This window comes from Brassica rapa, chromosome A01 (genome assembly GCF_000309985.2).
Source record: "Brassica rapa cultivar Chiifu-401-42 chromosome A01, CAAS_Brap_v3.01, whole genome shotgun sequence".
Taxonomy (NCBI): domain Eukaryota; kingdom Viridiplantae; phylum Streptophyta; class Magnoliopsida; order Brassicales; family Brassicaceae; genus Brassica; species Brassica rapa.
The window spans coordinates 25,993,296-26,019,355 of NC_024795.2; the positions used below are offsets into that span (position 1 = coordinate 25,993,296).

Below are 26,060 nucleotides of genomic sequence, written 5' to 3' on the forward strand. Positions count from 1 at the left end.
GAGCATGTTCACTCATTCTACACCATAAAAATGAATGCCCTAAAGTAATTAAATTTTATTTTTCAATTTTCTTCTGCAAGTCAACACATGCATAAACTAAAAAAACTCAATTCCATTAAACTACAAAAGCATTGAAAGAATGTGGTCTACCAAATTAACACCATGATAAAAGGAAAGAAAAAGAGAACACAAAAAGTAAGAAAGTTGCAGGTTTGACACAGTTGATCCACACACTTTATTCCATTATATAACACAGCCCTACCTTAAGAAGAACTCCTTGCATCACAAGACTATCCAAAAAAAAAATGGAGATCAAAAGATCTACAGAAGAACTTGAAGACAATCATGTAATGCAGATTTCAGGAAGCAATGGCATAGTTCACAACATGGAGTTTATGTCCCAAGCTTACCTCAGAAACCAATACTCATCAGAAATTGACATCCATGAAGAATTTGTTTCTTCTTATCCTCATGAAGATGCTCCTCTTCCCATCTTCCTCAAGGTTTCTCCATCTTTCTCTCTCTTCTTTCTCTATGTTTACATTCTGTTTCACTCTACGAGACAGACTCATTGGTTCTTAATCTGCAGTTTGAAGATGTGGAGTATAAGGTGAGAAACATCCAAGCCAGCTTGAAGACAATGGTGTCAAAGGTGGTGACACATACTAATTCGGATCCAGATGGGTACAAGCACATTTTGAAAGGTATAACAGGAAGCACAGGTCCAGGAGAAATCCTTGCACTAATGGGTCCTTCCGGTAGTGGAAAAACCACTCTCTTGAAGATAATGGGAGGAAGGTTGACAGATAATGTCAAAGGGAAGCTTACCTACAATGACATTCCTTACAGTCCGTCTGTCAAGAGAAGGTTAGAGACGTGACACATGTGCATGCAAAGTTACATAGTTTCTCGTACATGTGTTCATCTTTTATCATTTTCTAGAATTGGATTCGTTACACAAGATGATGTTCTGCTGCCACAACTTACTGTGGAAGAGACCTTGGCATTCGCTGCGTTTTTGAGGCTTCCAAGTAACATGAGCAAGGAACAGAAGTATGCTAAAGTGGAGATGATCATCAAAGAGCTTGGCCTTGAAAGGTACATTTTCTTCAAACTTGTGCTTGACGGTATATACACATTCTTCAAAGTTGTTCTTGATGATATATACACACATTCTTGAAAGATGCCGTCACACAAGAGTTGGAGGAGGTTTTGTGAAGGGAATATCAGGTGGAGAAAGAAAAAGAACGAGTATAGCATACGAGATTCTAGTAGATCCTTCATTGTTGCTTCTGGATGAGCCAACTTCTGGACTTGACTCCACTTCTGCCACCAAGCTTCTTCATATCCTGCAAGGAGTAGCTAAGGTGACATCATTTTTTACCTGCAAACAAAGTCTTGAAAGATATAGAGGCTTGGGATTTTGAACAGAACCGAACCGAACCAAAATTTCGGTTAGTTCGGTTCAATTCGGCAGGTTTATAGAAAATTTTCTGTTTTCGGTTTGGTAATAGGTTTCGGTCTTTCAAAAAAACTGTTAACCAAATTTCGAAATGAACGAACCGAATTAATCAAAAATTTGAACTGAAATTACGATAGTTTAATTGAATTTTTAACCGAAATATAATCGAAACCAAAATCTTCAGTTAGTTTTGGTAAAAAAAATTGAAATCTAAACTACCTGAGTACCGAATTGAACCAAACTTTTTCCAGTTCAATTCGGCGAGATTTTGGTCGAACTGAACTACCAGAATTCCGAACTATCCGACCTGAACTACCCAAACCCGCAGGAAATAATAGAAGCGTAAGATTCTCTTTTTTTTTTTGTTTTGCAGGCAGGAAGGACCGTCATTACAACAATTCACCAACCATCAAGCAGAATGTTTCACATGTTTGACAAGCTCCTACTGATCTCAGAAGGCCACCCTGCCTACTACGGCAAAGCCAGAGAAGCTATGGAGTACTTCTCATCTTTGAGAATTTTACCTGAAATTGCAATGAACCCTGCAGAGTTTCTGTTGGACTTGGCAACCGGACAGGTGTCAGACATCAGCCTCCCTGAAGAACTATTGGCTACAAAAACCACCCAACCTGATTCTGAGAACGTGATAGTGAAAGTAAGGATGGTAATAAAGTCATAAGACTATACAACTTGTGTATTTAATGTGACTTAATCCTTGTGTTATAATAATTGCAGTACCTGCAACTAAGGTACAAGACAGACTTGGAGCCAAAAGAGAAGGAAGAAAACCATAGAAATAGAAAAGCTCCAGAGCATCTTCAAATAGCAATCCAAGTGAAGAAGGACTGGACCCTTTCATGGTGGGATCAGTTCATGATTATATTCAGAAGAACATTCAGAGAGCGGCGCAGAGATTACTTTGATATGCTGAGGCTAGTTCAGTCACTTGGCGTGGCAGTTGTGTTGGGTCTACTCTGGTGGAAATCAAAGACAGACACAGAAGCGCACCTTAGAGACCAAGTAATGAAATTTTACATAATTTTTTTTTGCGTTTATATTAAAGCTATAGGCCTCCTGATTATCTAATAAGCCTGTAGGTTGGTTTGATGTTCTATATCTGCATCTTCTGGACATCTTCATCGCTCTTTGGAGCAGTATATGTGTTCCCTTTCGAGAAGATATACCTGGTGAAAGAGAGAAAAGCAGACATGTACAGGCTAAGTGTGTACTATGTATGCAGCACACTGTGTGATATGGTGGCACACGTTTTGTACCCGACGTTCTTCATGATCATTGTCTACTTCATGGCTGGGTTCAGTAGGACAGTTCCCTGCTTCGTTTTCACCGTGTTGACAATACTACTTATAGCCATAACTAGCCAAGTAAGCACATAAAAGCTTGAGAACTTCTCTTTGTTTTGGAGACTGAAACATATGTAAAACTGCAGGGTGCAGGAGAGTTCTTAGGAGCTTCGGTCTTGAGCATTAAGAGAGCTGGTATGATCGCCTCTTTGGTGCTAATGATGTTTCTTCTAACAGGAGGTTACTATGTTCAGGTACAACTCATATAACTTGGATGGATTACTCTTTGTTGTGTATGATAACTACATGCAGTTTTGAAATTCTAACTGCTTGATGCAATCGAAATGCAGCACATACCCAAGTTCATGCAGTGGCTGAAGTACTTGTCCTTCATGCACTACGGCTTCAGGCTGCTTTTGAAAGTTCAGTACTCAGCGGACCAGGTTTTCGATTGTGCGAGCAAAGGCGGCTGCAGGACACTGCAGAGCTCATCATCCTTTGACACGGTCAACTTGAATGGTGGTCTAGAAGAACTGTGGGTTCTGCTCGCCATGGCATTTGGCTACCGCCTTTGCACATACGTCTGCCTTCGAAAGAAAATCAGCATTTGCCATCTTTGATAAGAATAAGTGAACGGAAAAAGACCAAAATATATATAACACACAGATCAGAGATTACTCCATCAGGCTATTTCCAGTTTTGTAAGTGTCAATGGTGTCTCAGTGATGAATAAGCGTTTAGTAGAAATCTGAGAAATAGCATTAGAGTCAAGTGCACACGCTTTTGATATAAACCATAAAACAATTGTTGGTTGGCTTCAGTTTTAGTACAAGAGACATCATAAATCCAAGAGAATATAAAGCCTTTGTTCATTCATCTCATACAGACAAGTACTAAAGAACACTCTTGTTCAAATTACTTCATGTATCTGTGTAGGAACTTTCTGTGGAAGTCATTCCTGATTGTATCATTGATGAAGCGCTTAGGTGCTTTCATTTCTCCACGTGCCTGATTCTTGAACACCACATCATCATCCCACCTGAAAAAGAGGAAACTAGAGTTTTTAGTATCTGCCCCTCCAACAATTCATATCATCCCAGGATTTATGTAGTAACTAACCTTCTTTTGACACTAAACGAAGTGGGAGTGGTGTTAAGCAGTGGGTTTCCTTTGAGAAGTTCCTCTTCTTTGGCGTTTAGCTCTTCCATCTGCTGCTGCTTTTCCTGAAAAAAATTGTAAATAAAACATATTAAGACAAACCTTTCTTATGTTAATTTGTTTAGAGAAAACTTATCCTAGTCATTTTGTTATAGTAATCTGAGCAAAATCATCTCACAGACCAGAACACATACCTTCCTGAGCCTCTCCTCCACTCTTTCTTTCTTAATCTGGTCGAGTTCAGCCATAAGAGCTTCAGTGTCATCCTCATCATCGTCACTTTCCTCATCACTAACAAAGACAAACAGGTCGTAAGAAAACTTTTAAGGAAATTATGACTCTCAGTTGACATAAGTCTCGAAAAAGGAAAACAAAGAGTTAAACATTTTCCCTAAACCATGGCTCAGATGAAAAGTATAGAGTACATCCCTACCAAAGAGTCTTTAGCCAAATTTAAAGCACAATAAAAAATGAATTTCAATAGGAAGAATAGTTACCTATCATCATCATCACTTTTGATATCAACGTCAGAATCATCAGCATCTACACTGCGAGGAACAATCCGATCTTCAGGGTCCCTTTTAGAGCCTAAAAGCATGATAATCCACGTTAGAAAACATATACTGTGACATATAATTAATTTTTTTAGAAAATTGACTTTTCACTAACCTTCAAGTAGTAGCTGATTCCCTCTCCTGCGGTCTCTATCATCTAATGAAACAAAAACAATACCTCATTAGTTAAATAAAGGAACAAACTTTACAAAAATAATCATAGTGAAAAAGGCTAGAAATTTAATCGTCTGACTTACCACTGTAGGATTTGTCTTTGGAAGAGAAGTGTCTCCTCTCACGCTCTTCAAGCTCATCACGAAGATTCTTCTTCTCCACTTCCTCTTGAGTGTGTTGCCCTTCCCTCCTGCCCAAACCAAAACAAGAAAAAGCAAGACGCGTTACGATACATACATCTCATAAACAACGACTAAACGAGACAGATAGTATCTTCCAAATCTCAAAGCACAAATAAGCCCTAGAATATCAAATCTTAGTACTATATTGCAATATCTTGAGAATCTCATCAATCAAAGGTAAATTCGATTCGAATTCGACATTTATCGGATTGAATCGAAGAAAAAGAAGCAGTTTTGATAAATCTAACCTTGGCTTTAGAGTTGTGTGAGCTGCGACATCGCGAGACGAATACTTCTGAGATGCGCCGAAGATCCGAGCACCACCCTGCTCGTTACCTCCCTTGGCCGGAGCCCACGTTGGCCTAGCTGCAGTCGTCATCTTCGGAAAATAACCCTAATTCCCAAATCAACGAGACGATCAACCCCAAAAATCGAGAGAGAGAGAGAGAGGTCAAAGTTTTCGATTAATCGATTCGTTTCCAGAGAGGTATACATTAAAACCCGGAACCGACCTGGAATAACCGACCCGGATCCGATAATAACTGACTTGAACCTGACCCAATAACCCGAATGTTAATTTTGCGGGAAAAAAACACTGTTAGGCAAAAGACGGTTTTGTCCTCGAGTAAGCTGGAATTTAAAACCCAGCTTTAAACCCTCTTTCTAGCAGAGAAGGTTCGTTCTGAAACTACGATAATGTTCAAAACTACAGCTTTGGCTGGATAGCTCCCAGCAGTAAACAAGTTAGATAGAAGGAGAGGAGAATCCATGGCGCAACTGCTCTCGTTTCGCGTCTATCTCTCAGCCGAAACGCAGAAAGCTTCTCCAGAGTCGTTTAAGCGGACCCAAAAGACTCGCAAACCGTTTACACCCGGTCAAAGAGGTAACTTGTTCAATCTTGTTTCTCTAAGAAAAAACAGAACATTAGTGGCAGTTCTCTACTCTTGTGTTCGGTCTTCAATCTCTGTGCTTATGCAGGTCCGGTGACTCCAGTGAGGAAACCTCAGAATCTGAATTTGGAGGTTTCTCCACATAGAGCTGGTACAAAGACTTATCCTTTCCTTTAGTTTAGTTTACACTTGGTTGATTTAGTTAGTGGTAGAGTATGGTCTTATAAGAGTCCTTGTGCACTAATATCTTATGGAAAAAAGTTTCTGTTTTGTGCAAACTTACACAGTATCTGCGGTCAGATTGATGAGAATTGAGTTCGGTGGTGCGTTTGCTGATCTTTTGAATGAGAAAGGCAAAGGGTCCGGGAGCAATGAGATGAGTTATGTTGAAAGAACTATCGGTTTTCGAACAAGAGATTTGGATGACCGTGATCTTAGACTGGTTAGTGCTTGTCCTAGGCCCCATTCAGTACAAAACTCCAAGAACTGTGGTTTTCTGAAAGTTAGTTATCTTGCAAAACACTTAGGTTACTGATGTTGTTGGAGGAACAATAAGGTGGAGGAGGTACCTTGATCATCTCATTGGTTCCCTTTGCCACAACGAACGGACATTTCGAAATATGGAGCCTCTTCTGTTGCAGGTATAAGTTCCCTTGTGAATTATTTTTGCCAGCAATTTGGTCAAGAAGCTTAGTCTATAACCTTGTTCTCTGTTGTAGATTCTCCGGATTGGTTTCTATGAGATCATTAAGCTTGACATGCCAGCATACGCTGTTGTAGATGAGGTATACAAGTAAACCCAGTTTTCTTTTTTATGCTTTGAAGGCTTTTTCATCTGATAGTCTTTTGTTGTTTCCTTGTCTCATTTTACAGAACGTAAGGCTTGCAAAGATTGCCCTTAGACCTGGTGCTGGAGATCTTGTCAATGGGATTCTTCGTAAGCTTGTCTCTCTTAAGGTTTCTCTTTCTTTCTTTATCCCTTTTGTCAAACTTTTACTCTTCGCTCGAGAGCTTAATACAAAAGAAAAAGCTTATAATGAATCCTGACGTAGGTGTCTGCAGGAAAAAGACGCCCTTCCGTTACCCAAAGTGGAAGGGGATGATCGTGCACAAGCACGTGCACTTGCTACACTTCATTCACACCCCGTTGTAAGTTCCTACATCGTTTTCTTTCGTTGTTAATATGAAGGTAGAGCTCTGTGATTGTGTGTTAAATCGAAACGTTGAACTTGTGAGGCTTTTCTAGATTACTTAGTCTTTAGCTGTGGGGATTTGTGCTAAATAATATGAAAGAAAATGTTTTTTCTTTTCTTATCAGTGGATGGTTAGGCGATGGGTAAAGTATCTTGGCTTGGATGAAGCCACTAAGCTGATGACATGGAACAACACTGATCCTGGATTCAGCTTAAGGTTTTGTCTCCAGAACTCATTTTGCTTTCACAGAAGGAAAGAAAGGTTATCAACTGTCACGCATATAATTTTCTTTCTGATGATATCAGGGCCAATATGGGAAGGGGCATTACAAGATCAGATCTTGTGGAGCGTTTGAACTCTTTAAAGGTATTTAGTTTTTTGTGTTAGTGTGTAAACAGGCACATGATTGTCTGATTTAAACGCTTAGTTTCTTACTTTCAGTTATGCTTTTCCTTTGCTGCAGGTTCCACACGAACTGTCCTTACACTTGGAGGAGTTTGTCCGCATCAAAACAGGATTGCAGGTGTTTATATTCACTGTTAGTAGTTAATAGCGGTCCATAAGTTTCAATTGGAAGTTGATCATTGACATTTTCTTCGCAGATGGTTGTACAAGCTGGCTTACTCAAAGAAGGCATATGCTCTGTCCAGGATGAGAGTGCAGGTTAGTTTTGCTTTCATAACTATTTGAACTGCTCCTTTGATGAAAAAAAAAAGTCTCCTTTTCATAACTTCTCCGTGTTGTAACATCTTCCCACATCTGGTGCTGCAGGACTAGTAGTCTCAGTGGTGAAACCTCAGCCGGGAGATAGGATACTGGACGCATGTGCTGCTCCTGGAGGGAAGACTCTTTTCATGGCGTCTTGCTTGCAACGCCAAGGTAAAATATTACAATAGGCTAATAATCTTCCCTTTGAGTATGTTATGTGCTCTACTTGACTGATTCAGTTCCATCCTCAAACTGGCAAACTCACGTTGACGATAGGTATGATATATGCTATGGATGTGAATGAAGGACGGCTGAGAATCCTTGGGGAGACGGCAAAATCACACCAAGTTAATGGACTTATCACAACCATTCATTCCGATTTACGTGTCTTCGCTGTGAGTTAATACTGTTCGAGTAAAGTGAACTTTACAAGTGTGTAAGCTACTCACATTGCTTGCTTCCAACTCATATTTGTTTTAGGAAACAAAAGAGGTACAATATGATAAAGTGTTGCTTGATGCCCCGTGTTCTGGACTCGGTGTCCTCTCCAAGGTTAACATGAGCAATTTTTATCAAACTGCTTTCTCATAGTTGAATAGCTTACTTACCATGTTCTCTCTTTCTGTGTGTTCGTAGAGAGCGGACTTGCGCTGGAACCGTAAACTAGAGGACATGGAAGAACTTACGAAATTACAGGATGAGCTTCTTGATTCTGCCTCCAAGTATGCACGCAACATGTACATAGTTTTTAATTGTTCACACGAGAAAAAAACTAATACGTTTCTCTGTGTCTTATATTAAAATCTTAAAGACTGGTGAAGCCAGGTGGGTTCTTGATATACAGTACTTGCTCGATAGACCCGGAAGAAAATCAAGGAAGGGTCGAAGCGTTTCTACTAAGACATCCTGTAAGAATCTTTCTAGTCTGTTTCCTCTAGTTTACTTTACAGTGTCGATGTTAACAAGTTATCTCTCTGCTTGCTTACAGGAGTTCTCGGTAGATCCAGTAGACAGATTAGTACCATCAAGTTTTGCAACTCCGCAAGGCTTCTTTTTATCCAACCCAGTGAAACACTCCTTGGATGGAGCATTTGCAGCTCGTCTGGTTAGAGCCTTATGATGTAAAAGTCAAGCTTCTCAAGATCGTCTTGATGACAGAGAGAGTTGTGGTTCCATTTTTGTCTATGAGAGCAAAGAAGGTACGGAAACACCTTTTTGTTGAAAAGGGATCCATGCATAGAGTTAAAGAAGATGTTATGAGAGATCTTGTAAACTTTGTAGAGATGATTATTACCTAGTGAATTGTTTGTCACTTTGTTGGTGTGTAAACATCGCGCTGTTATGAACAATATAAACAAATGCCTTGCCGTTTAAGCTATCTACAAACGGCGTGTCGTGCAGTTGTCAAAAGTATAATTTATGGGCTCCGAAGAAGCCCATATCATAGTTTGGTCGGCCAGATATAAAGTCGATAAAATCATTTATGCCAAACGGACAAACTATATTGAAATGAAATGCCACTCATTATATTCTCTTGTACGATTGACTATTTATGGCAGAAAACATCACACTCTTTGACTTTTAAAACAACTAGATCTTTTTTCCGCGCTTCGCGCGGAATCTTTATTATAAAAACTTGGGAAAATTATTTTTTTAGAGCAAAAAAATGATAAATATGTCCCTTCAGACTAATCTTATATACTTTATGTTCCATTAGACTAATTATTTTCAAAATGGCAATAATGCCCTTAAAGTTGTTATTTTTTTTATTTTTTTCATTTTTTTTGTTTTTTTTATAAAAAAAAATCGATTTTTAAAAAAATATCAAAGTGAATATTCCCAAATATTTTGTTTCCATATTTTTAGAAACTGATATCTTATCCGTAGAATACAGCTAATATGTAGAAATCGATTTCTACAAGTTTTTAGAATTATAGTAATATGTAGATTTTGATTTCTACATGTTTTAGATTTACAGTAAATCTGTAGAAGTCGGTTTCTACGTGTTGTAGATTTATATTAATGTGTAGATTTTGATTTCTAAAGATTTAGATCGGTAGGTTAAGCATGGAATGTGTATTCTAAATATTTTTAGAATACTCTTATTTACGTAGATCATGTATTCTAAACATTGTAGATTCAATGAAAAAAGTGGATTTTGTTTTCTTCTTTGTAGAATGCAATTTCTACTTTATTTAGAACATAATCTAAAATTTATGATTTAAACATTTTTAGAACTGAAAAAAATACCACTAAGTTCATATTGGTATTTTATCAAAAGTTACTATTTTTCCAATTTTTTTTTGGTTTGTAAAATTACTTATTGAGTTTATTTTCAAAAATATTAAAGGGTGTTATGGACAAAAATGACACAAAATAAATATTAGTCTAAAAGGACATAGTTATGATTTGTTTGCTCTAAAAACAATTTTCCCTAAAAACTTTTGCTTTCATTTGATTCTTATTTATTTAAATAATTCTTCATTGATCAAGCTAATACATAGAAGAATATTTACAACAGTAAAGAAGATGATTTTTTTTTGTTTGTTAACGACGCTGGTTTTCTATGTTGTCTTGGTCTTCTATGTTGTCTTCTTGATTCCTATATAATCAGAGTTTTAGTAAGTGTAATAGATTTATTTTACTTTTTTTGAACTAAATAATAGATTTATTGTGCATATGAAATTATTCATGTAGTTATACTGAATTAATATAAGACTTACGTATAACTTTATGTGTTTTACATTTTGTTTTGTAATATATAATCTTTAGTTTTTTGGGTTTTTTTTCTTTCTCTTCTTTGTATATTGATATCACATATCATTTTTGATTAATTTTTAATTTAATTATTTATTACTATTTGTAGTTATATTTAGTAATTTTAAGCATTTTTCTTATTTAATTGCATCATCCAAGATTAATATGGTTCTTCCTGTTGATTATTGTGTGAAAACATATATGGTCTCCGACGTCTCTTGCCGATCAAAATACAAATTTATGTGTATTTATATGTAGTATTTGCACATATATATGTGTCTGCTATTATACAATATGATACAAATTAACATGCAAGTCGATTGAAGTGATTTGATTATGAGGATGACTTCCATCCAAGATATTTGTCTGCAATCACATGTTTGAAATTTTGGTATTTTTAAATTGAAGGTAGCTAATGTTCTTGGTATGATAGTGTTGTACGATCCACTTCAAAGTATAAAGTCCACTGACTTAGTCTCCAAAGAGTAGATAAATATTAGTAATTCAAAGGAAAATATGAAGAGATTGATTAGATTGATAAACCTTAACCAGTTACATACTTCAACCCATTTAATAGAAAAAGAGCGGTTTTTATTTAGAAGGGAATTATTCTGAAGCATAGTCTCATGCTATTTAGATAAAGGACCCTTATAAGCAAAAACAATTGAAAAAATATTCCATTTGTTCCATATTTAAACATCTTTCTTCATACCCGAACCCTTTTGGTCCATATCCGAATACAATTTCCTTACTTCTAATTTCTCTTACATCGGTCCATAGCATCTTCTTGATTCTGTGACAAACCCTGGTAGCTTCTCTTCCTCACCCCCACTCAACAAATCTAAAAACAGTTTCTTGAGAACCACGTAACAACATTATGATACTTGAATGAGCTAAATCAAGATCTTTGACGTAAGCGGAGTAGTACCTGGTGCATTTCTTGGCATTTGTGTTGAGCTTTCTCTTTCTGGCTCACTGTGTATCCAACCACCATATTAGCAGCCGCTGCTGATTTATTTTTAATCAACTCCACATTCTTATAGCCACCTTATGCCCTGCATATCCCACTGCACCTTCCACCGTCCCTGCAATCGAGTTTGTCCCTTGCACTATCTACCCAACCACATCTGTTTTATGAGTAGCCACTTCGGCGTAATGAGCAGCTTCTGCCACCATCATCAGACGATTCCTTGCTCAATTTCATTGCTTCACATATTTCTTAAACAATTGTAGCCTTTCGCTGATACCGTTTTCTTCTCTTTCTCCCTTAAATATTCAGAATTTCTCTGAGCTTTCTTAGCTGCAATGTCCTTAGCTTCAAGAGGTTTGTGTAGCGTGTAGTTTTTATGCTCTTGCACCCTGTTCAGTCTTCTTTTAATTAGCCCCACAAACATTTAAGTTAAGATTAACATATAGAGATATCTTTGCAGACATCTATACAAATGGTACAAAAGTAAATCAAAGCTCTTTCTTATGCAACGATGTGTAATAGCTCAAAACCACTAACCTTTCTCTTTCATCCTAACCTCTGGCACTGATTTTTCAGATCCCTCATCTTCCTTTGGATATTTCTTCTATGAGTGAAAAGTAATCAATGATTGGTCAACGACCAACATAACAACCAATCTATAAACTGACACTTGATTGACACTTCGTTTACCAATTTCTTGTTGTACGGTCTCAATGTTCTTCTCGTAGTCAAACTTGTGATTTTCAGCCTTGGCAACATGAAGTTATTTCTCCTCACTTATTGTAAAACACAAGTATTATACTTTGTTATGACAACTGAGATGATAAGCTAATAACACAACTATGGGTAATTGTTGAGAGAACATACCCCATTTGTCAAGAATTTCCACTTATCTCCAGCAGCTTTTGCAACTTGTATGTCCATACAAATAATAGAAAACCAACAAAAAATACATTACAATCAAATTAAAAAGAGGAATAATGGCAACAGATTTATAAGTTCATATAACCATTGTCAAATACTTTTGACATCAAAATAACAGAAAGGATTCGAACCATCTAACCTGTATTAGATTTCGCAGTAGCCAGAGGAAGAACTTTTTTAAATAAAAAAATTTAACCCATGGAAACTACTGAACACAAAATAAAAGAAGAATTTGCAGGCGATTATTACATGAAAAAGAAGAAGGCCCCGGCTGGCCTTTTTGGTTTGTTTGGATCAGTTGCAGCCGCTTTGTTACATCCTGCTCACTTCGGTGGCTCCTTGGTCACATAGATAATCCACCTGGAGAGATCAAAATGAAGTATGGAGAGGAATTTGAGTAGGTAGCCAGGTACCGATTAAAAATCACATACATAGAAGAGAGATCTAGAAAGACACTGAAAATGAAAACAAATATTATTCGGCTCATAAACAAACTATCAACATGTATAAAAAAAATCACAAAGGGATCGGGGAACACAACATCGAGAGGAATTAGAGATAAAATCATAGAAGAAAATCAAACAAAATTACCTTGCGAAAGATTGTCGAGCAAAGAAGGGAGCAAAAGGATAAATGTATGAGATCTTGGCCTAATGAAGAAGCATTAGTCAAGAGTTGCAAACTGATGAAGGTAGCTTCTTGGTGAATGAGAGCACCGTAAAAGAGCTATATATATAACGTTTTTAGGTGTGAGAATTGGAAGAGTTGATTAGCTTTGTGTTAATGCAATAACGGTTGGGTCTTTATGAGTGATAGGGGTGGAAATGAGACTCTACGCAGGTGAATCGGTGGAGAAGATAACATAGTGATTTATGATTGATTTTTCAATCAGAAGGAAGAAGAAGTCGAATCGGTCTGGAGGCGATATTTTGTCAAAAATTAGGTAGGAGTTTGGGTTTGTAGAAATAAAGACGTGGACAAAAACAGAGGATTACTTAAAAATGAAGCTGACATGTCAAATTTTTACTGGTTGATTATTTAATCCAACGTGGACAGGCTCTCCTTTGACCATATTCCCCTTTTAGTATAGGTTAGATTGCATCATCTTGTTTAAGTAAACTGTTACTAAAAGAAAATAAACCAATACCTTTTTAAGGAAAAACAAATATTGAAATCACTACAATAATATATAAATTTATGTAGTATTTATTTAAAGTAAAACGAATTGATATTCTAACAAATTCAAGAACACATGATTATTTTATTACTATACTAATAAAATAAATAAATTTCAACTTGACGTTTTCCTTGTCAGCAGGAGAATCTTTCCTATTTCTTTACGTTTACAGACAGTAAAATAAAGTCTAGAGAGAAGGTATCATATGAATATTGCTTCCCTCTCTCTCTCTCTTACATATCTATCTCTTGTCTCTCTATCTTTCTCCTGGTTAGCAAACAAAAGTCACAGATCTTTGATGGAGTTCCGAGAGAAGCTCTTACAGTTCAAGTTCCACATCGTCTTCGCCTTCTTGTTCTCTCTCCTCATCGCCGCTCTCGTGACTTTTTCTCCAGGTTTCCTCACCGTTTTGTCTTACTTCTGGCCTCTATTTCTCTCGACCGCTCTATTTCTCGCCGCCGTTTTCTTCTTCGCCCGGACCTCCGACCTTCCGACATCGTCTACCATCTCCAGCGATGGCTCTGGCGTAAAGCTAGCGGCAGAGGGGATCCTTGACTATGTGGTCGGCGGACAAGAGGAAGAAATTGATCTCCTTGATAGCTTCACTAAACTCGACTAGTATGAGATATCTCTCTGTTTTAAGTATTTTCGTTAGATTATGATTAATAATAATAGAGGATGTTTATAAATGTAATAGTAGTTAACGTGGAATAAGAATAAATCTTGCTTTATGCTGTTTTGTGATTCCTTCTGTGTATTATATGGTTACTGCTTTTTAGGCTCGAAGCTTTTTTGGATCTCTAGGTTCTATCACTTATTTTATACGTTACATATTTTTTTTTTTAGAAAGGGCCTATTTTATACGTTACATTACATTGGTATGATTTGCTTTTTTTTTTAAATCTTAAATCCAGCCACCGACGGGACATGCTGTTCATTTGTTTACTAATTTAACGTAAGAAAACAATGAAAATGTTACGATTGGTGTATTTTGGTTTGAAAAGTACAGGATATGCCTTTTTATAATCGATTATTATCAATATAAATTCGCTATCAGATGATATAAATATGAATGTTGTATTATTCTATAAGGTGACTAGGATAAGATCCGCGCCTTGCGCGGGATTAAGTTATTATTTTTATTATATTTTGGAAGATGAAACAATAGTTTGGCTTCATTTGGATTAATCCGGATATCGGATTGGTTTCGGTTCGGTTCGGTTTTTTTCGGTATTTGGTTAGTAAAATATAACTACTATTCTAAATCCATATTTACTTTGACTTTAGTTTTCCACATACTTTTGAAAGATTTCAACTGGACGACTAAATTGATCAGCCAATCTTGTTGCTTTAAATCATTAGTGTTTATATATATATATATATATATATTATTATTTAGTTTGAATATTCATTAAATAAAAATTCATATGCGTTATATTTTATGATCATTTGTAACTTATTATAACAAAAAAATAATCTATTGATCACAAAATTTTCAGAGTGGGAATATTCAAATTTCTAATAATATATAGACGTTTTGAAAAATTCAAATATAACATATAAGAAAAAATATAAATGTTTTTATTATATATTGAATGTGATTTTTTAATATCTTTCAATAATATAAAATTAAAAAAAAAGAACTAAGATACCAAAATTGTTATCAAATATTTATTATTCATAATAATTAATTTTCATATATACGTTAATCATATTAGGTAATTTCGTAGCTTCTAATTAAGGAAAGTGCAAAAACAATTTTGGTAGATTATTTATCAATTCGATAGTTAGTTTAATAAAAAATATAATGTAAGTCAAGATGGACCAACCTATTTTTCTAAGAATAGTATATTTTATATAGTCATTTATTAAATGAGAATTTATAATCATACAGTTCTATGATCATTCATATAATTTTATAACTGAATATTTAAATCATCGATAACAAAATTTTCAATGTGAAATCTTTAATAAGTTTATAATTTATAAATGTTTTTGAAAATTCATTGAAAGTTTTAATATTAAAATATTTATGTAATCTTATGGTATATATTATAATATATATATATATATATAAATATATATGTTTTATTATTAAATGATATTTTTTACTCATATGGTTTTAAAATAATGTGTATCTTCTTATAATATTAAATAAAAATTCATCTTAATACAATTTTATGATCATTTATAACTTATTATGACAAAAAAAATAATCTATTGATCACAAAATTTTCAGAGTGGGGATCTTCAAATTTCTAATAATTTATAGACGTTTTGAAAAATTCAAAATATAACATATAAAAAAAATTATAAATGTTTTTATTATATATTTAATGTGATTTTTAAATATATTTTAATAATATAATATTAAAAAAAGAACTAAGATACAAAAATTGTTATCAAATATTTATTATTCATTATAATTAATTTTCACATATACGTTAATCATATTAGGTAATTTCGTAGCTTTTATTTAAGGAAAGTGCAAAACATTTTTTGGTACGTTATTTATCAATTCGATAGTTAGTTTAATAAAAAGTGTAATATAAGTTAAGATGGACCAACCTATTTTTCTAAGAATAATATATTTTATATAATTATTTATTAAATAAGAATTTATAATCATACGGTTCTATGATCGTTCATATCGTTTTATAACAAAATATTTAAATCATCGATAACAAAATTTTCAGTCTGAAATTTTTAATAAGTTTATAATTTATAAATGTTCTTGAAAATTCATTGAAAGTTTTAATATTAAAATATTTATGTAATCTTATGGTATATAGTGTTTAATATATATATATATATATTTATTTTATTATTAAATGATATTTTTTACTCATATGGTTTTAAAATCATGTGTATCTTCTTATAATAAAAATGTTAAACCATTGATCATTAATTTTTAACATAATAATTTTAATAGTTTTAGTCATTTATTGTCGTTTTTAAAAATTCAAAATATAACATATACGAAAAAATCTAAATTTTATTTTTATAGCTAATTTGATTGTTTAATTTATTTTAATAATATAAAATTAAACAAAAAATGATGGAGGAGATATACATTGTTATCAAATCTTTATTATTAAACTCATTAATTGTTATATATATATTAGTCATTTATGGTAATTCCGTAGGTTTTCTTTAAGGAAAGAAAATATCATATCATATCATTATATCATATAGTTTGACCAACTTATGTATCTAACAACATATAAAAATCGAATGTGGACCTACTTATTTTTGAATTGAATGTAATTGACTACCTAATTGAGTGCCACCTATGCATTGGGACCTCTTTTAATTAATACAAAATTGAGGTTACATTTTTTCAAATGTTCCTCAATTAATATATAAGGGATATCTATGGGAGAGAAGAAAAGATTAAATAATTGTATAGCATAGATTCATGCATTTTTTGGTACTTTCCTCACGTGCCCGAGCATATAACTCACGAATAAATCTCGACCACCGAATCTGGATCTTCCCTATCTATCTAATTTACCTTACGTGCATCAACGGTCGCAAAAAGATGACGTCAGTACGCCCAAAAAACGTTACGCAGTTCGCCCACGCGTTTTATAAACAACATGTCGGTTAAAGGATTGTGCGTAACAAACAACTACGTCACGGAGTTTTCCTTTTTCATAGCGAGTGAAGTAATAAAACGGCACGCATGTTCTAATTTTAAAGCTTATAACGGCAAGCACTTGGTACCCTTCCCCCTTCTCCTCGCCAATTACATTCTCAGTCCTGAAAAGGAAAAGAATACGAAGGGGGAGATGGAGGGAAATTTTCAAATTTCAGAGACGACTAATCTGCTTCGAAAGATCAAAGGTAACAGAGATCTCAAATTACAAATCCTAATTTTCGAATCGTGCGATTAGTTCTCATCTAGGTTGAATTTTTGAACCAGAGTTTACGCGATCGATCGTTGAAGATCTAGCCGAGGGAAAATCTCCAGAAATCTCCATCAATCGATTCAGAAACTACTGCAACGATCCAGAAGCAGACTGGTTCGTCTCTCTTCTCTCTCGATTTCAATTTGTTACGTGCTTGGCCTTGGATCGAGCGATTCCAGAACTAAGAATCTAGTTTACCGTTCGTTTCTGCTATGTTCAGTTTTTGCAGCTCCGATGAACCGAAAGGTCGGGAGATTCTCACGCTTAGGAAGAGATCGCAAACCTATAGAATCGGTGAGTCATATCTTGGTAGGAGTAACGAGTCAACGAAGCATTTTCATGTGATGTTTTTTTACCTTTCAGATATGTTGCTGAGAGTATTGTTGATAGTTCAACAACTTCTCCAAGAAAATAGACATGGATCCAAAAGAGATATCTACTATATGCATCCATCAGCATTCAAAGGTAAATTTTGGAAGGATATAATTGTACCTTTAGTTATTAGTGTCTTTGAAAATGATTCTGCATCACTTTTTTTTTTGTGTTCTTGGACTTTTAGTAACGCTTTCTTTGTCTGCTCCACAGCACAATCGGCTGTAGACCGCGCAATTGCTGATATATGCATCCTTTTTCAGTGTAGTCGTTACAGCTTGAATGTGGTTAGTATTTGGAAATATTGTTCACCTTCAATTTGAATATATGTGATCACTCTTTTGATTCATGTGATATTTTTTGCAGGTGTCTGTTGGAAATGGGTGGGTACTTTTGACAGCGATTACAGTGCTTCTATCATGAGGCCTGTCCTTGTTTTAAGATCCACCTTGTGTTGTAGGTTGGTGATGGGGTGGTTAAAGTTTAGGGAAGCTGGAAGGAAGTTTGATTGTTTAAGCAGCCTGAATACTGTAAGATTGGAATATAAGATTTAGTTTTTTTTTTGTTTTGGCATCTGGAAGTATGACTCTGAAAATGATTTTACTTTACAGGCATTTCCCGTTCCTGTTCTTGTAGAGGAAGTCGAAGGTATGATATATTCGTTAAGAGTATTTTCCTTTTCATCTCTTTTATTGTCTGCTGATATTGTCTTTAGGAGGTCTGAGGTTTTGTGGTCAAAGTCATATAGATAGCAGTTGTAACTACTAAACAATAATTTTGAACGAGGCTTTATGCTCTCTAGAGAATCCATATCCTTATATAAGCTGACAATACTGTGATCGGGACTGATAATTTGATGTCATCTTCCTGCTTGTAGATATTGTTAGTTTGGCAGAGTACATACTGGTGGTGGAAAAAGAAACAGGTAAACCGTCTCTATCTATATAGTAACCAGAAGATACTTTTCTTTCTTCGTGACTTAACAACTGATCAGTCACTTGGTTCATGGTCTATAGTATTCCAGCGTTTAGCAAATGACATGTTTTGCAAGACGAACCGCTGCATCGTTGTCACAGTAAGGACTGCAATTTATTCATTCTTACTGCTTTCAGTTTTGCCTAGTTTTCCTTTCCGTTCCTTCCGGTTTTTATTTAACATCAAAGGTATTATTGTTTTTGGCAGGGAAGAGGCTATCCTGATGTTTCTACAAGAAGGTACATAACTCAATTCAAGGTTCTTAGAATACTATAGAATCAGACATTCTCCTGTATTGACGAATGTATCATCGAATTCTCACCAGGTTCTTGCGACTCTTGATGGAGAAGTTGCAACTACCTGTGCATTGTCTAGTCGACTGTGATCCATATGGCTTTGAGATCCTAGCCACATACCGTTTTGGCTCCATGGTTAGATTCAGTTATAGAATAGAGAGATCATATAATTCGAAATATTTTACCGCCTGTGTTGTGTTGTTGAATGGTTTTGACTTATTTCACACTGATTATTGTTTTGCCTTTTTGTCTTTATGTAAGCAAATGGCATATGATATAGAATCACTACGAGCACCAGAAATGAAATGGTTGGGAGCTTTTCCTTCGGACTCTGACATATACGGTGTTCCCCAACAGTGTCTCTTGCCCTTGACAGAAGAAGGTAAGACCATTAAACATTTGTATTTGTCCCTTATTCACTGCTTTTCTGAGACCGATCAATTTTCACTCGCAGATAAGAAAAGAACTGAAGCAATGTTGCTTAGATGCTACCTGAAGCGTGAAATGCCACAATGGAGGTATCATCAAACTTCCATGTCTTTTTGTATTCACATATCATCCAAAAGCACAAAACTAACACAACTTGGTCTTTTAAAGGTTGGAACTTGAAACGATGCTGAAAAGAGGAGTGAAGTTTGAGATCGAAGCACTCTCAGTTCACTCACTCTCGTTTTTATCAGAAGTTTACATTCCTTCTAAAATACGTAGTGAGGGAAGTTTCCATTGAGCTCTATAGGAGTCTCCAATTCAGCCATTCAGGTATCTCTTAGTAACACCAACACCAAATGAAATTAATCAACCACTTTTTTATTGCTAAAAAGATACAATTTATTATAATTCTGAATTCTGGATAATAAATTAAAGACCAAAGTAATAATGAGTTGAGTGTTTTACAAAACTACCACTCCCGGTTCATTTTCTTTCTAATGTCGCAAACCTAATATAAAGAAAGCCGTTCCCCTGAAACCCTTAAAACCTTTGGACATTGCGACCTAAAACAAAGACAAATCCTTTAACACACAGAACCAACGATGTCGTCTCTCTCTCGCCTTCTCCTCCGTGCCACCAACAGCTTCAAGACCCCCACGAGCGGCCGCTTTTTCTCCGCAGCTACCGCTGCTGCAGCCGCAACCTCGCAACGAACACCGTCCCTAATCACCCTCGTAAACGACGAACAAGACCCAAAGTACATCACGGAGAAGTTCAAAAAGGCTTCCGAAACGGAGTGGTTCCGGAAGAACATAGCCGTCTATGAGAGAACCGTCCGCCGCCTCGCCGCGGCCAAGAAGTTTGAGTGGATCGAGGAGATCCTGGAGGAGCAGAACAAGTACCATAACATGTCAAAAGAAGGCTTCGTGGCGAGGATTATCAACCTCTACGGCCGAGCTGGTATGTTTGAGAATGCACAGAAGGTGTTCGACGGAATGCCTGAGAGAAACTGCAAGAGGTCAGTGTTGTCTTTCAACGCTCTGCTGAATGCTTGTGTGAACTCTAAGAAGTTCGATTTGGTTGAAAGTATTTTCAAGGAGTTGCCAGGTAAACTCTCGATCCAACCAGATATTGCGTCTTACAATACTCTGATCAAGGGGTTGTGCGGAAAGGGTTCCTTGTCGGAAGCTATTGCGTTGATTGATGAGATTGAGAACAAGGGTCTGAAACCTGATCATTTCACATACAACTTGCTTTTACATGAGACTTATACAAAAGGGCATTTTGAGCTGGGAGAGGAGATATGGGGTAGAATGGTGGAGAAGGATCTTGCAAGGGACATACGTAGTTACAATGCTCGGTTGTTAGGATTAGCCTTGGAGATGAAATCAGAAGAGATGGTTAATCTCTTTGACGAGCTCAAGGGTAATGGGATCAAACCTGATGTATTCACATTTACTGCTATGGTTAGAGGATGTGCCTGTGCAGGAAAAGTGGATGAAGCCAAAACGTGGTACAAGGAGTTAGAGAAGAACGGTTTCCGCCCAATGAAATTGCTCTTTTCCTCGTTGCTTCCTGCAATGTGTAAGGCTGGCGATTTGGAGTCGGCCTTTGAGCTCTGCAAGGAGATATTCACTAAGCGTCTACTTGTCGATGGGGACATCATGCAGGACGTAGTTGATGAATTGGTGAAAGGATCAAAGCAAGGTGAAGCTGAAGAGATCGTTGAACTCGCTAAGAAGAACGATTATTTACAGTTCAAGCTACATCTCTCTTCTGAAGAGTAGTTTATTAGCAAGATTCTGTAGTCTATGTTTCCTCTCGTTAAGTGTCTTGTTGTTGCACACTGTGAGACCAGTGTTCGAATAACCAAACTACCTGAAGTTTTGTGTTTGTGTGCTTTCTTTGAATTTGAGAGTTGTGATTTCTTTCTTCCATTTTGTTTGTTGATGCACGAAAACGCTTCGCAGCTAATGATTTCACTAATAAAATGACATGCCAGAACCTTTCTTCCTGTTAACGACATGTGGTGGGTGATCTCTATACAAAAACGGCATGCAGTGGGTGATATCTGTATAACAACGGCATGCAGTGGGTGGTATCTGTATAACAACGGCATGCAGTCGGTGATTGAAACGAACAACGCTGCGTAGTCGAGAGAGGGACTCTTGCATACTAGAACGGCACGCTGTTCTATTTTGTCTAGACCTAGCCCCACTCGTCTCTGTCCAAAACCCAAAACCCTCACACTCGCATTTCTACCTGCACGAAGAGCAATGAGCAAAGTGGGATCCTCGCTGTACTCTCGCCTCCATGGAATCTTCAAAACCCAGAACCCAAACCAAATCTCCACCGTCAAGACCACCGCAAAACCCAGAACCCAAACCAAATCCAAAAAGTTCGTCAATAAATCAAAGAAACCCACAGCTTCTCCCGCCTCCGTCGCCGGAGGAGACGCAGTGACGTCTTCCAACGACTCAAAGCCAACGAAAGATTCAAACTTGACGAAGAAAGTAGAGAAATTCAAAAGATCCTGCGAGTCCCAGAGCTTCCGCCAAGTCCACGGACTCTACAGCGCCTTCATCCGCCGTCTCAGGGAGGCGAACAAGTTCTCGATCATCGACGAGGTCCTCCAGCACCAGAAGAAGTACGACGACATAAAGTCCGAAGATTTCGTCATCCGCATGATGCTTCTCTACGGATACTCAGGAATGGCTGATCACGCCCACAAGCTGTTCGACGAAATGCCTGAGCTAAACTGCGAACGGACCAACAAGTCTTTCAACGCGCTTTTATCCGCTTATGTTAATTCGAGGAAGGTCGATGAGGCTATGAAGGTGTTCAAGGAGTTGCCGGAGAAGCTAGGTATCACTCCTGATCTCGTTACTTATAATACAATGATCAAGGCGGTTTGTCGTAAAGGCTCGATGGAGGATATATTGTCGATCTTGGAGGAGGTTGAGAGGAACGGGCTTGAGCCTGATATGATCACTTTCAATACGTTGTTGGAGGAGTTTTATAGGAGAGATTTGTTTGCTGAAGGAGATAGGATTTGGGATTTGATGAAGTCGAAGGATCTTGTTCCCAACATTAGGAGTTATAACTCGAGAGTGAGAGGTTTGACGAGGAACAAGAAGTTTGCAGATGCGGTTGAACTCACTGGTGTTATGAGAGCCGAAGGGATCTCTCCTGATGTTCATACGTACAATGCTTTCATCACGGGTTACCGCGGCGATAATAATATCGAGGAGGCTTTGAAATGGTACGATGAGATGAAGGAGAACCGTTTGGTTCCTGATACTGTGACTTACTGTTTGTTGATCCCTCTCGTTTGTAAGAAAGGGGATCTTGATCGAGCGGTTGAGATGTCGGAAGAAGCTATTAGGCACAAGGTTCTGTCTCGCCCCAACATGTACAAACCGGTGATCGATGGTTTGGTGGGTGAAGGAAAGATTGATAAAGCGATGCAGTTAGTGAAGGATGGTAAGTTACAGAGTTACTTTCGTTACTTACCAGGCTTGTCCACTGGTAAGAAGGATACCGCTACGGTTCCTGTCTCTTCAAGTCCGGTCGAAGCTAGCGTGGGGGACGAGTAAGAAATGTTGATCAGTGTTTAGGAACTGCTTTAACGAATGCGTTATAATGGTGGCTTCCTATCTTGTTATCAGTCGTTTAGATTTGTTAACCAGTTGACTCCACTTGCAAGGAAACATGGTTATATTGGTGTGTCTTGTGTTTTTTTTTAAATTCAATTCATAATTTTGAAATTTCGCTTTCTTTTATAGTTTCTCATGTTAAGGAATAAAGTTTTAAATTTTCATATTATGAAGATGAATATACATATACGTAAAAATCTATAAAGACAAAGCAATTTAAAATGAGAGAACTAAAGCTGGTTATATAAAATGAAGCTAGTGCCATTTCGTCTTTTCCATGATTATTTTAAGATGTTTAGCGTATTTTATATTTTTCAGACTCTAATGTTCATGATAAGTTGATAACTCCCTAACAATAAAATCTAGAACATGAAATGCATTTTAATTGTCCATGAACGAAACAAAAAAAAAATTCTAGATAGGACGGAGTTATTATTAGGAATAATAATACTTTTGATCAAAATTTGATTTAACAAAATGTTCAGTTGGAAAAACGAAGCTGTTGAGAGAGATAGGCAAAAAAATATTTCAAATATTTTAGTATTGGTGATTGGCCTTTGCTTACCAATGATTAATCTTTTACAATTAATGAGAGGTAATGATATCATGAAATGATCTTTCTGTTTTCCCTTCTAGTGCCCCCGCAGAATAAACAATTTTTCGGTATATAAAATATCCTAGACGACGCATTTTCAGGCAAGACAAGATTACATTAAAGTCATGTATCAAAAAAATCAGATACACTTGCCTTAGTTAAACAAAGAACAATCTTATATTTATTACCTATATATAAAAGTAATTCTATAGATTTTCTTCGTTAGACACCACCAATCAAACAAGCAAGGATGATGCTACATGGTTTTCCTCCAATGGATTTCTCTATGGATGTGGTTAGCGAAAACACGAGTACACAATTCTTCTCTTTTTAATTCAATTAATTTTTGATAAAATACTTTTCTTTAATTGCAGAGCTTGGAGATGCAAGTGAATAATAACTGTGACCTTTGCGACCAAAAAGTAACGGAAATTATGCATTCTATCATTGGTACCATCTTCTTTTATATTTACGTGTTGTTGTTGTTAATGATGATCTTTTCCAATTACGTTACATTCATTTAATATATATATAACATTTGTTTTGCAGCTGTTTACTCTGTGACTTATGGCAATATAATGAAGCTGGAGGCTAGAGCTAACCCTAATTTGTTTATGGCGGTTGTTTATAAGTATCGCGATCACGGCAAGATCATAAGGCTCCACTTTGAAGGCGCACCTATCGCTCCTCAACCTGGAGAAGGAAGAGGAGGAGGAGCCTATTACAACGCCCCTCAAGTTAATTATCCATACCATTCTCCTTATGCTCCTCCACAGCAGCAGCTTCTCGCTGGAAACTTTGGTTATCCGATGTTGAAACCGCCTCCGCCACAGCAGAAGGAGGCTCCAGAGGGGGTGTATAAGCAGCATACTGTGCCTCCTCCTTTTGCTATGCAGCCGCCACCGCCAATGCCGTTGTCTAGTTACTCTTACATTGAACCTCCCTATTGGCCGGTGGCTACGCCGAGTGGTGGTAAGTGTGTGATTATGTGATGTGTGACGAAGAATGGAGGCGTCTTGTTTTTGTCTCACAAGCTGCGTTTTGGTTTGTATTCGTGATCGCTGTTTTTTTTTAAATGCGATTGCGTTTATAGACAAGTGGACTCTGATTGTGTTTTCTTTTGTCTGAACAACAGTTATAAAAGACAAATCGTTGACTAGTGCCTAATCTGTTTGAAACCAGAATAAAGTTTGCATTTTAAGAGACATGTTTTATGATTGTATTTCATTTTTTAGAAGAATAGTGTCAGATAAATGATTGATAACGATCATTATGTACGTGCTTGTTGCTTCATTGCTGACGACATAATTTTTCTAATGCGTTTCAGACAAGTACCACGCATAGAGAATGCTCGATTTGCTAGTTTATTACTAGTGTCATGGTTTAAATCAAGAGATCAGAAGTGCCTTCATTTTTAGTTTAACTTTGGGATTGGCTTACACGAAAAAAAAAACTTGAAATCGGCGATAAGACCTAGCCAAAAAGTTGTTTCTTTTTGCATCAAATTAACTCTAATATATCTTTGGACACTAATTAAAATCAGATCAAATATTGGTGATGAGTATGAAGAGTGTTGGGTTCATCATCATTCCAATACACAATACGTCAAAATACCCATAGGAGTCCAAGGAACCATTTACTGATTATTTCTTACTTCAAACATGACCTCACTCTCTCATCATTTGCTTCTGGTGGTTATCCCACTTCACCTTTCCACCAAAACTATATATTTTGAAATTTGAGCTAAAAGAGAAAAAACAATTTTTAATTGTTTTAGCTATGCACCATAAGCTTCCTTTTTATGTACATGAAAATTATTGCATCTATTTGCCTTTTTTTTTCCTCCATCGTTCTATATAAACTCAAACAATACCATCTGAATGTTCCCTACCCAAAATAATGATTTGCTTGAGACTTTTACGAGTCTTGTGACTTCTTTGCGAATCTTGTTTGAGCAATATTATAGACGACATTTTGTACATGTATACATGTGTTTCGTTTTTTCTAAAGGATATATGTGTTTAGTTTGATCATCTTTTTCTTTCAATTTATATAAATCAATTCATCAGCGTAAAAGAGGGGTATTATAAAATACCTTACAATTTAAATATATATAAAAAGAAGTAGCAAAAACAAACAAAAACCTTTTTTTCTTTCAATAGGAATGGACCCACTTTGATTCTTAGGCCATCTGCATGGGGCGTGTCTTGTCCCGTCCCTTCTTCTTTATTGGGTCGAAAATAATTCAGAATGAAATTAAAATGGGTGGAACGTGCTGTAACTAAGGGACAATCGGGCTCGTCCCGAAGGAGATGTGGCATCACGTTATTGGGCGATGGAAACGAAGAAGGGACGGTGGTTTCGGCTCATTCGCA

The 26,060-nt window shown here is 36.4% G+C and overlaps 8 protein-coding genes and 1 long non-coding RNA gene across 15 annotated transcripts; 7 read left to right on the top strand and 2 right to left on the bottom strand.

The window, feature by feature from the left end:
* The first annotated feature begins 74 nt into the window (after positions 1-74).
* Positions 75-3,394, top strand: LOC103849750 (ABC transporter G family member 26). Of its 2 annotated transcripts, none has more exons than XM_018656096.2 (9): positions 75-503; positions 590-867; positions 943-1,098; positions 1,184-1,367; positions 1,836-2,126; positions 2,198-2,482; positions 2,560-2,844; positions 2,910-3,017; positions 3,114-3,394. In XM_018656096.2, exons 1-9 carry the CDS (start codon positions 306-308, stop codon positions 3,381-3,383), a joined length of 2,055 nt encoding a protein of 684 aa, XP_018511612.1. In that variant the 5' UTR covers positions 75-305; the 3' UTR covers positions 3,384-3,394. The 2 variants fall into 2 exon arrangements, with proteins under 2 accessions (XP_018511612.1, XP_009124723.1); XM_009126475.3 differs by having other exon boundaries at positions 306-503; positions 1,836-2,117; positions 3,114-3,383.
* A 130-nt stretch (positions 3,395-3,524) lies between these two features.
* On the bottom strand, positions 3,525-5,329 carry LOC103849751 (protein CWC15 homolog). Its single transcript, XM_009126476.2, has 7 exons — positions 5,080-5,329; positions 4,733-4,839; positions 4,591-4,632; positions 4,419-4,509; positions 4,116-4,212; positions 3,883-3,986; positions 3,525-3,802 (listed from the first exon to the last, which is right to left on the bottom strand). Exons 1-7 carry the CDS (start codon positions 5,208-5,210, stop codon positions 3,679-3,681), a joined length of 696 nt encoding a protein of 231 aa, XP_009124724.1. The 5' UTR covers positions 5,211-5,329; the 3' UTR covers positions 3,525-3,678.
* On the top strand, positions 5,253-9,003 carry LOC103849752 (probable ribosomal RNA small subunit methyltransferase B). Of its 3 annotated transcripts, none has more exons than XM_033281474.1 (18): positions 5,253-5,281; positions 5,590-5,714; positions 5,810-5,872; positions 6,009-6,163; positions 6,249-6,362; positions 6,441-6,506; positions 6,595-6,678; positions 6,784-6,870; positions 7,040-7,131; positions 7,221-7,281; positions 7,379-7,438; positions 7,518-7,578; positions 7,687-7,794; positions 7,900-8,018; positions 8,104-8,175; positions 8,260-8,345; positions 8,435-8,531; positions 8,612-9,003. In XM_033281474.1, the coding sequence occupies exons 2-18, from the start codon at positions 5,600-5,602 to the stop codon at positions 8,741-8,743; spliced, it is 1,572 nt and encodes a 523-aa protein (XP_033137365.1). In that variant the 5' UTR covers positions 5,253-5,281; positions 5,590-5,599; the 3' UTR covers positions 8,744-9,003. The 3 variants fall into 3 exon arrangements, with proteins under 3 accessions (XP_033137365.1, XP_009124726.1, XP_018511613.1); XM_009126478.3 differs by having other exon boundaries at positions 5,595-5,714; XM_018656097.2 differs by lacking the exon at positions 5,253-5,281 and having other exon boundaries at positions 5,486-5,714.
* Positions 9,004-10,390: 1,387 nt separating this feature from the next.
* On the bottom strand, positions 10,391-12,501 carry LOC117128876. 3 transcript variants are annotated; one of them, XR_004452231.1, is made up of 5 exons: positions 12,218-12,497; positions 12,041-12,126; positions 11,888-11,954; positions 11,309-11,739; positions 10,391-11,234 (listed from the first exon to the last, which is right to left on the bottom strand). It is a non-coding gene; the product is annotated as an uncharacterized LOC117128876 (long non-coding RNA). The 3 variants fall into 3 exon arrangements; XR_004452230.1 differs by having other exon boundaries at positions 10,391-11,221; positions 12,218-12,496; XR_004452229.1 differs by having other exon boundaries at positions 10,881-11,739; positions 12,218-12,501.
* Positions 12,502-13,413: 912 nt separating this feature from the next.
* Positions 13,414-14,224, top strand: LOC103849748. The gene has a single exon (XM_009126474.3). The coding sequence runs from the start codon at positions 13,657-13,659 to the stop codon at positions 14,068-14,070; it is 414 nt and encodes a 137-aa protein (XP_009124722.1). The 5' UTR covers positions 13,414-13,656; the 3' UTR covers positions 14,071-14,224.
* A 2,418-nt stretch (positions 14,225-16,642) lies between these two features.
* On the top strand, positions 16,643-24,918 carry LOC103849745 (meiotic recombination protein SPO11-1). Of its 2 annotated transcripts, none has more exons than XM_033281485.1 (16): positions 16,643-17,297; positions 17,377-17,476; positions 17,583-17,656; positions 17,726-17,827; positions 17,948-18,021; positions 18,101-18,117; positions 18,195-18,264; positions 18,346-18,382; positions 18,612-18,659; positions 18,751-18,809; positions 18,917-18,948; positions 19,035-19,140; positions 19,267-19,387; positions 19,460-19,523; positions 19,603-19,764; positions 23,912-24,918. In XM_033281485.1, the coding sequence occupies exons 1-15, from the start codon at positions 17,051-17,053 to the stop codon at positions 19,730-19,732; spliced, it is 1,281 nt and encodes a 426-aa protein (XP_033137376.1). In that variant the 5' UTR covers positions 16,643-17,050; the 3' UTR covers positions 19,733-19,764; positions 23,912-24,918. The 2 variants fall into 2 exon arrangements, with proteins under 2 accessions (XP_033137376.1, XP_009124720.2); XM_009126472.3 differs by lacking the exon at positions 23,912-24,918 and adding an exon at positions 20,029-20,192 and having other exon boundaries at positions 16,644-17,297.
* On the top strand, positions 20,030-21,373 carry LOC103849746 (pentatricopeptide repeat-containing protein At3g13160, mitochondrial). Its single transcript, XM_033281488.1, has one exon. The coding sequence runs from the start codon at positions 20,037-20,039 to the stop codon at positions 21,219-21,221; it is 1,185 nt and encodes a 394-aa protein (XP_033137379.1). The 5' UTR covers positions 20,030-20,036; the 3' UTR covers positions 21,222-21,373.
* LOC103849744 (pentatricopeptide repeat-containing protein At3g13150) lies at positions 21,478-23,259 on the top strand. Its single transcript, XM_033281478.1, has one exon. The coding sequence runs from the start codon at positions 21,711-21,713 to the stop codon at positions 23,028-23,030; it is 1,320 nt and encodes a 439-aa protein (XP_033137369.1). The 5' UTR covers positions 21,478-21,710; the 3' UTR covers positions 23,031-23,259.
* LOC103849743 (leucine-rich repeat extensin-like protein 3) lies at positions 24,264-24,677 on the top strand. The gene has a single exon (XM_018656093.1). It carries the CDS (start codon positions 24,264-24,266, stop codon positions 24,675-24,677), a length of 414 nt encoding a protein of 137 aa, XP_018511609.1.
* Positions 24,919-26,060: the final 1,142 nt, after the last annotated feature.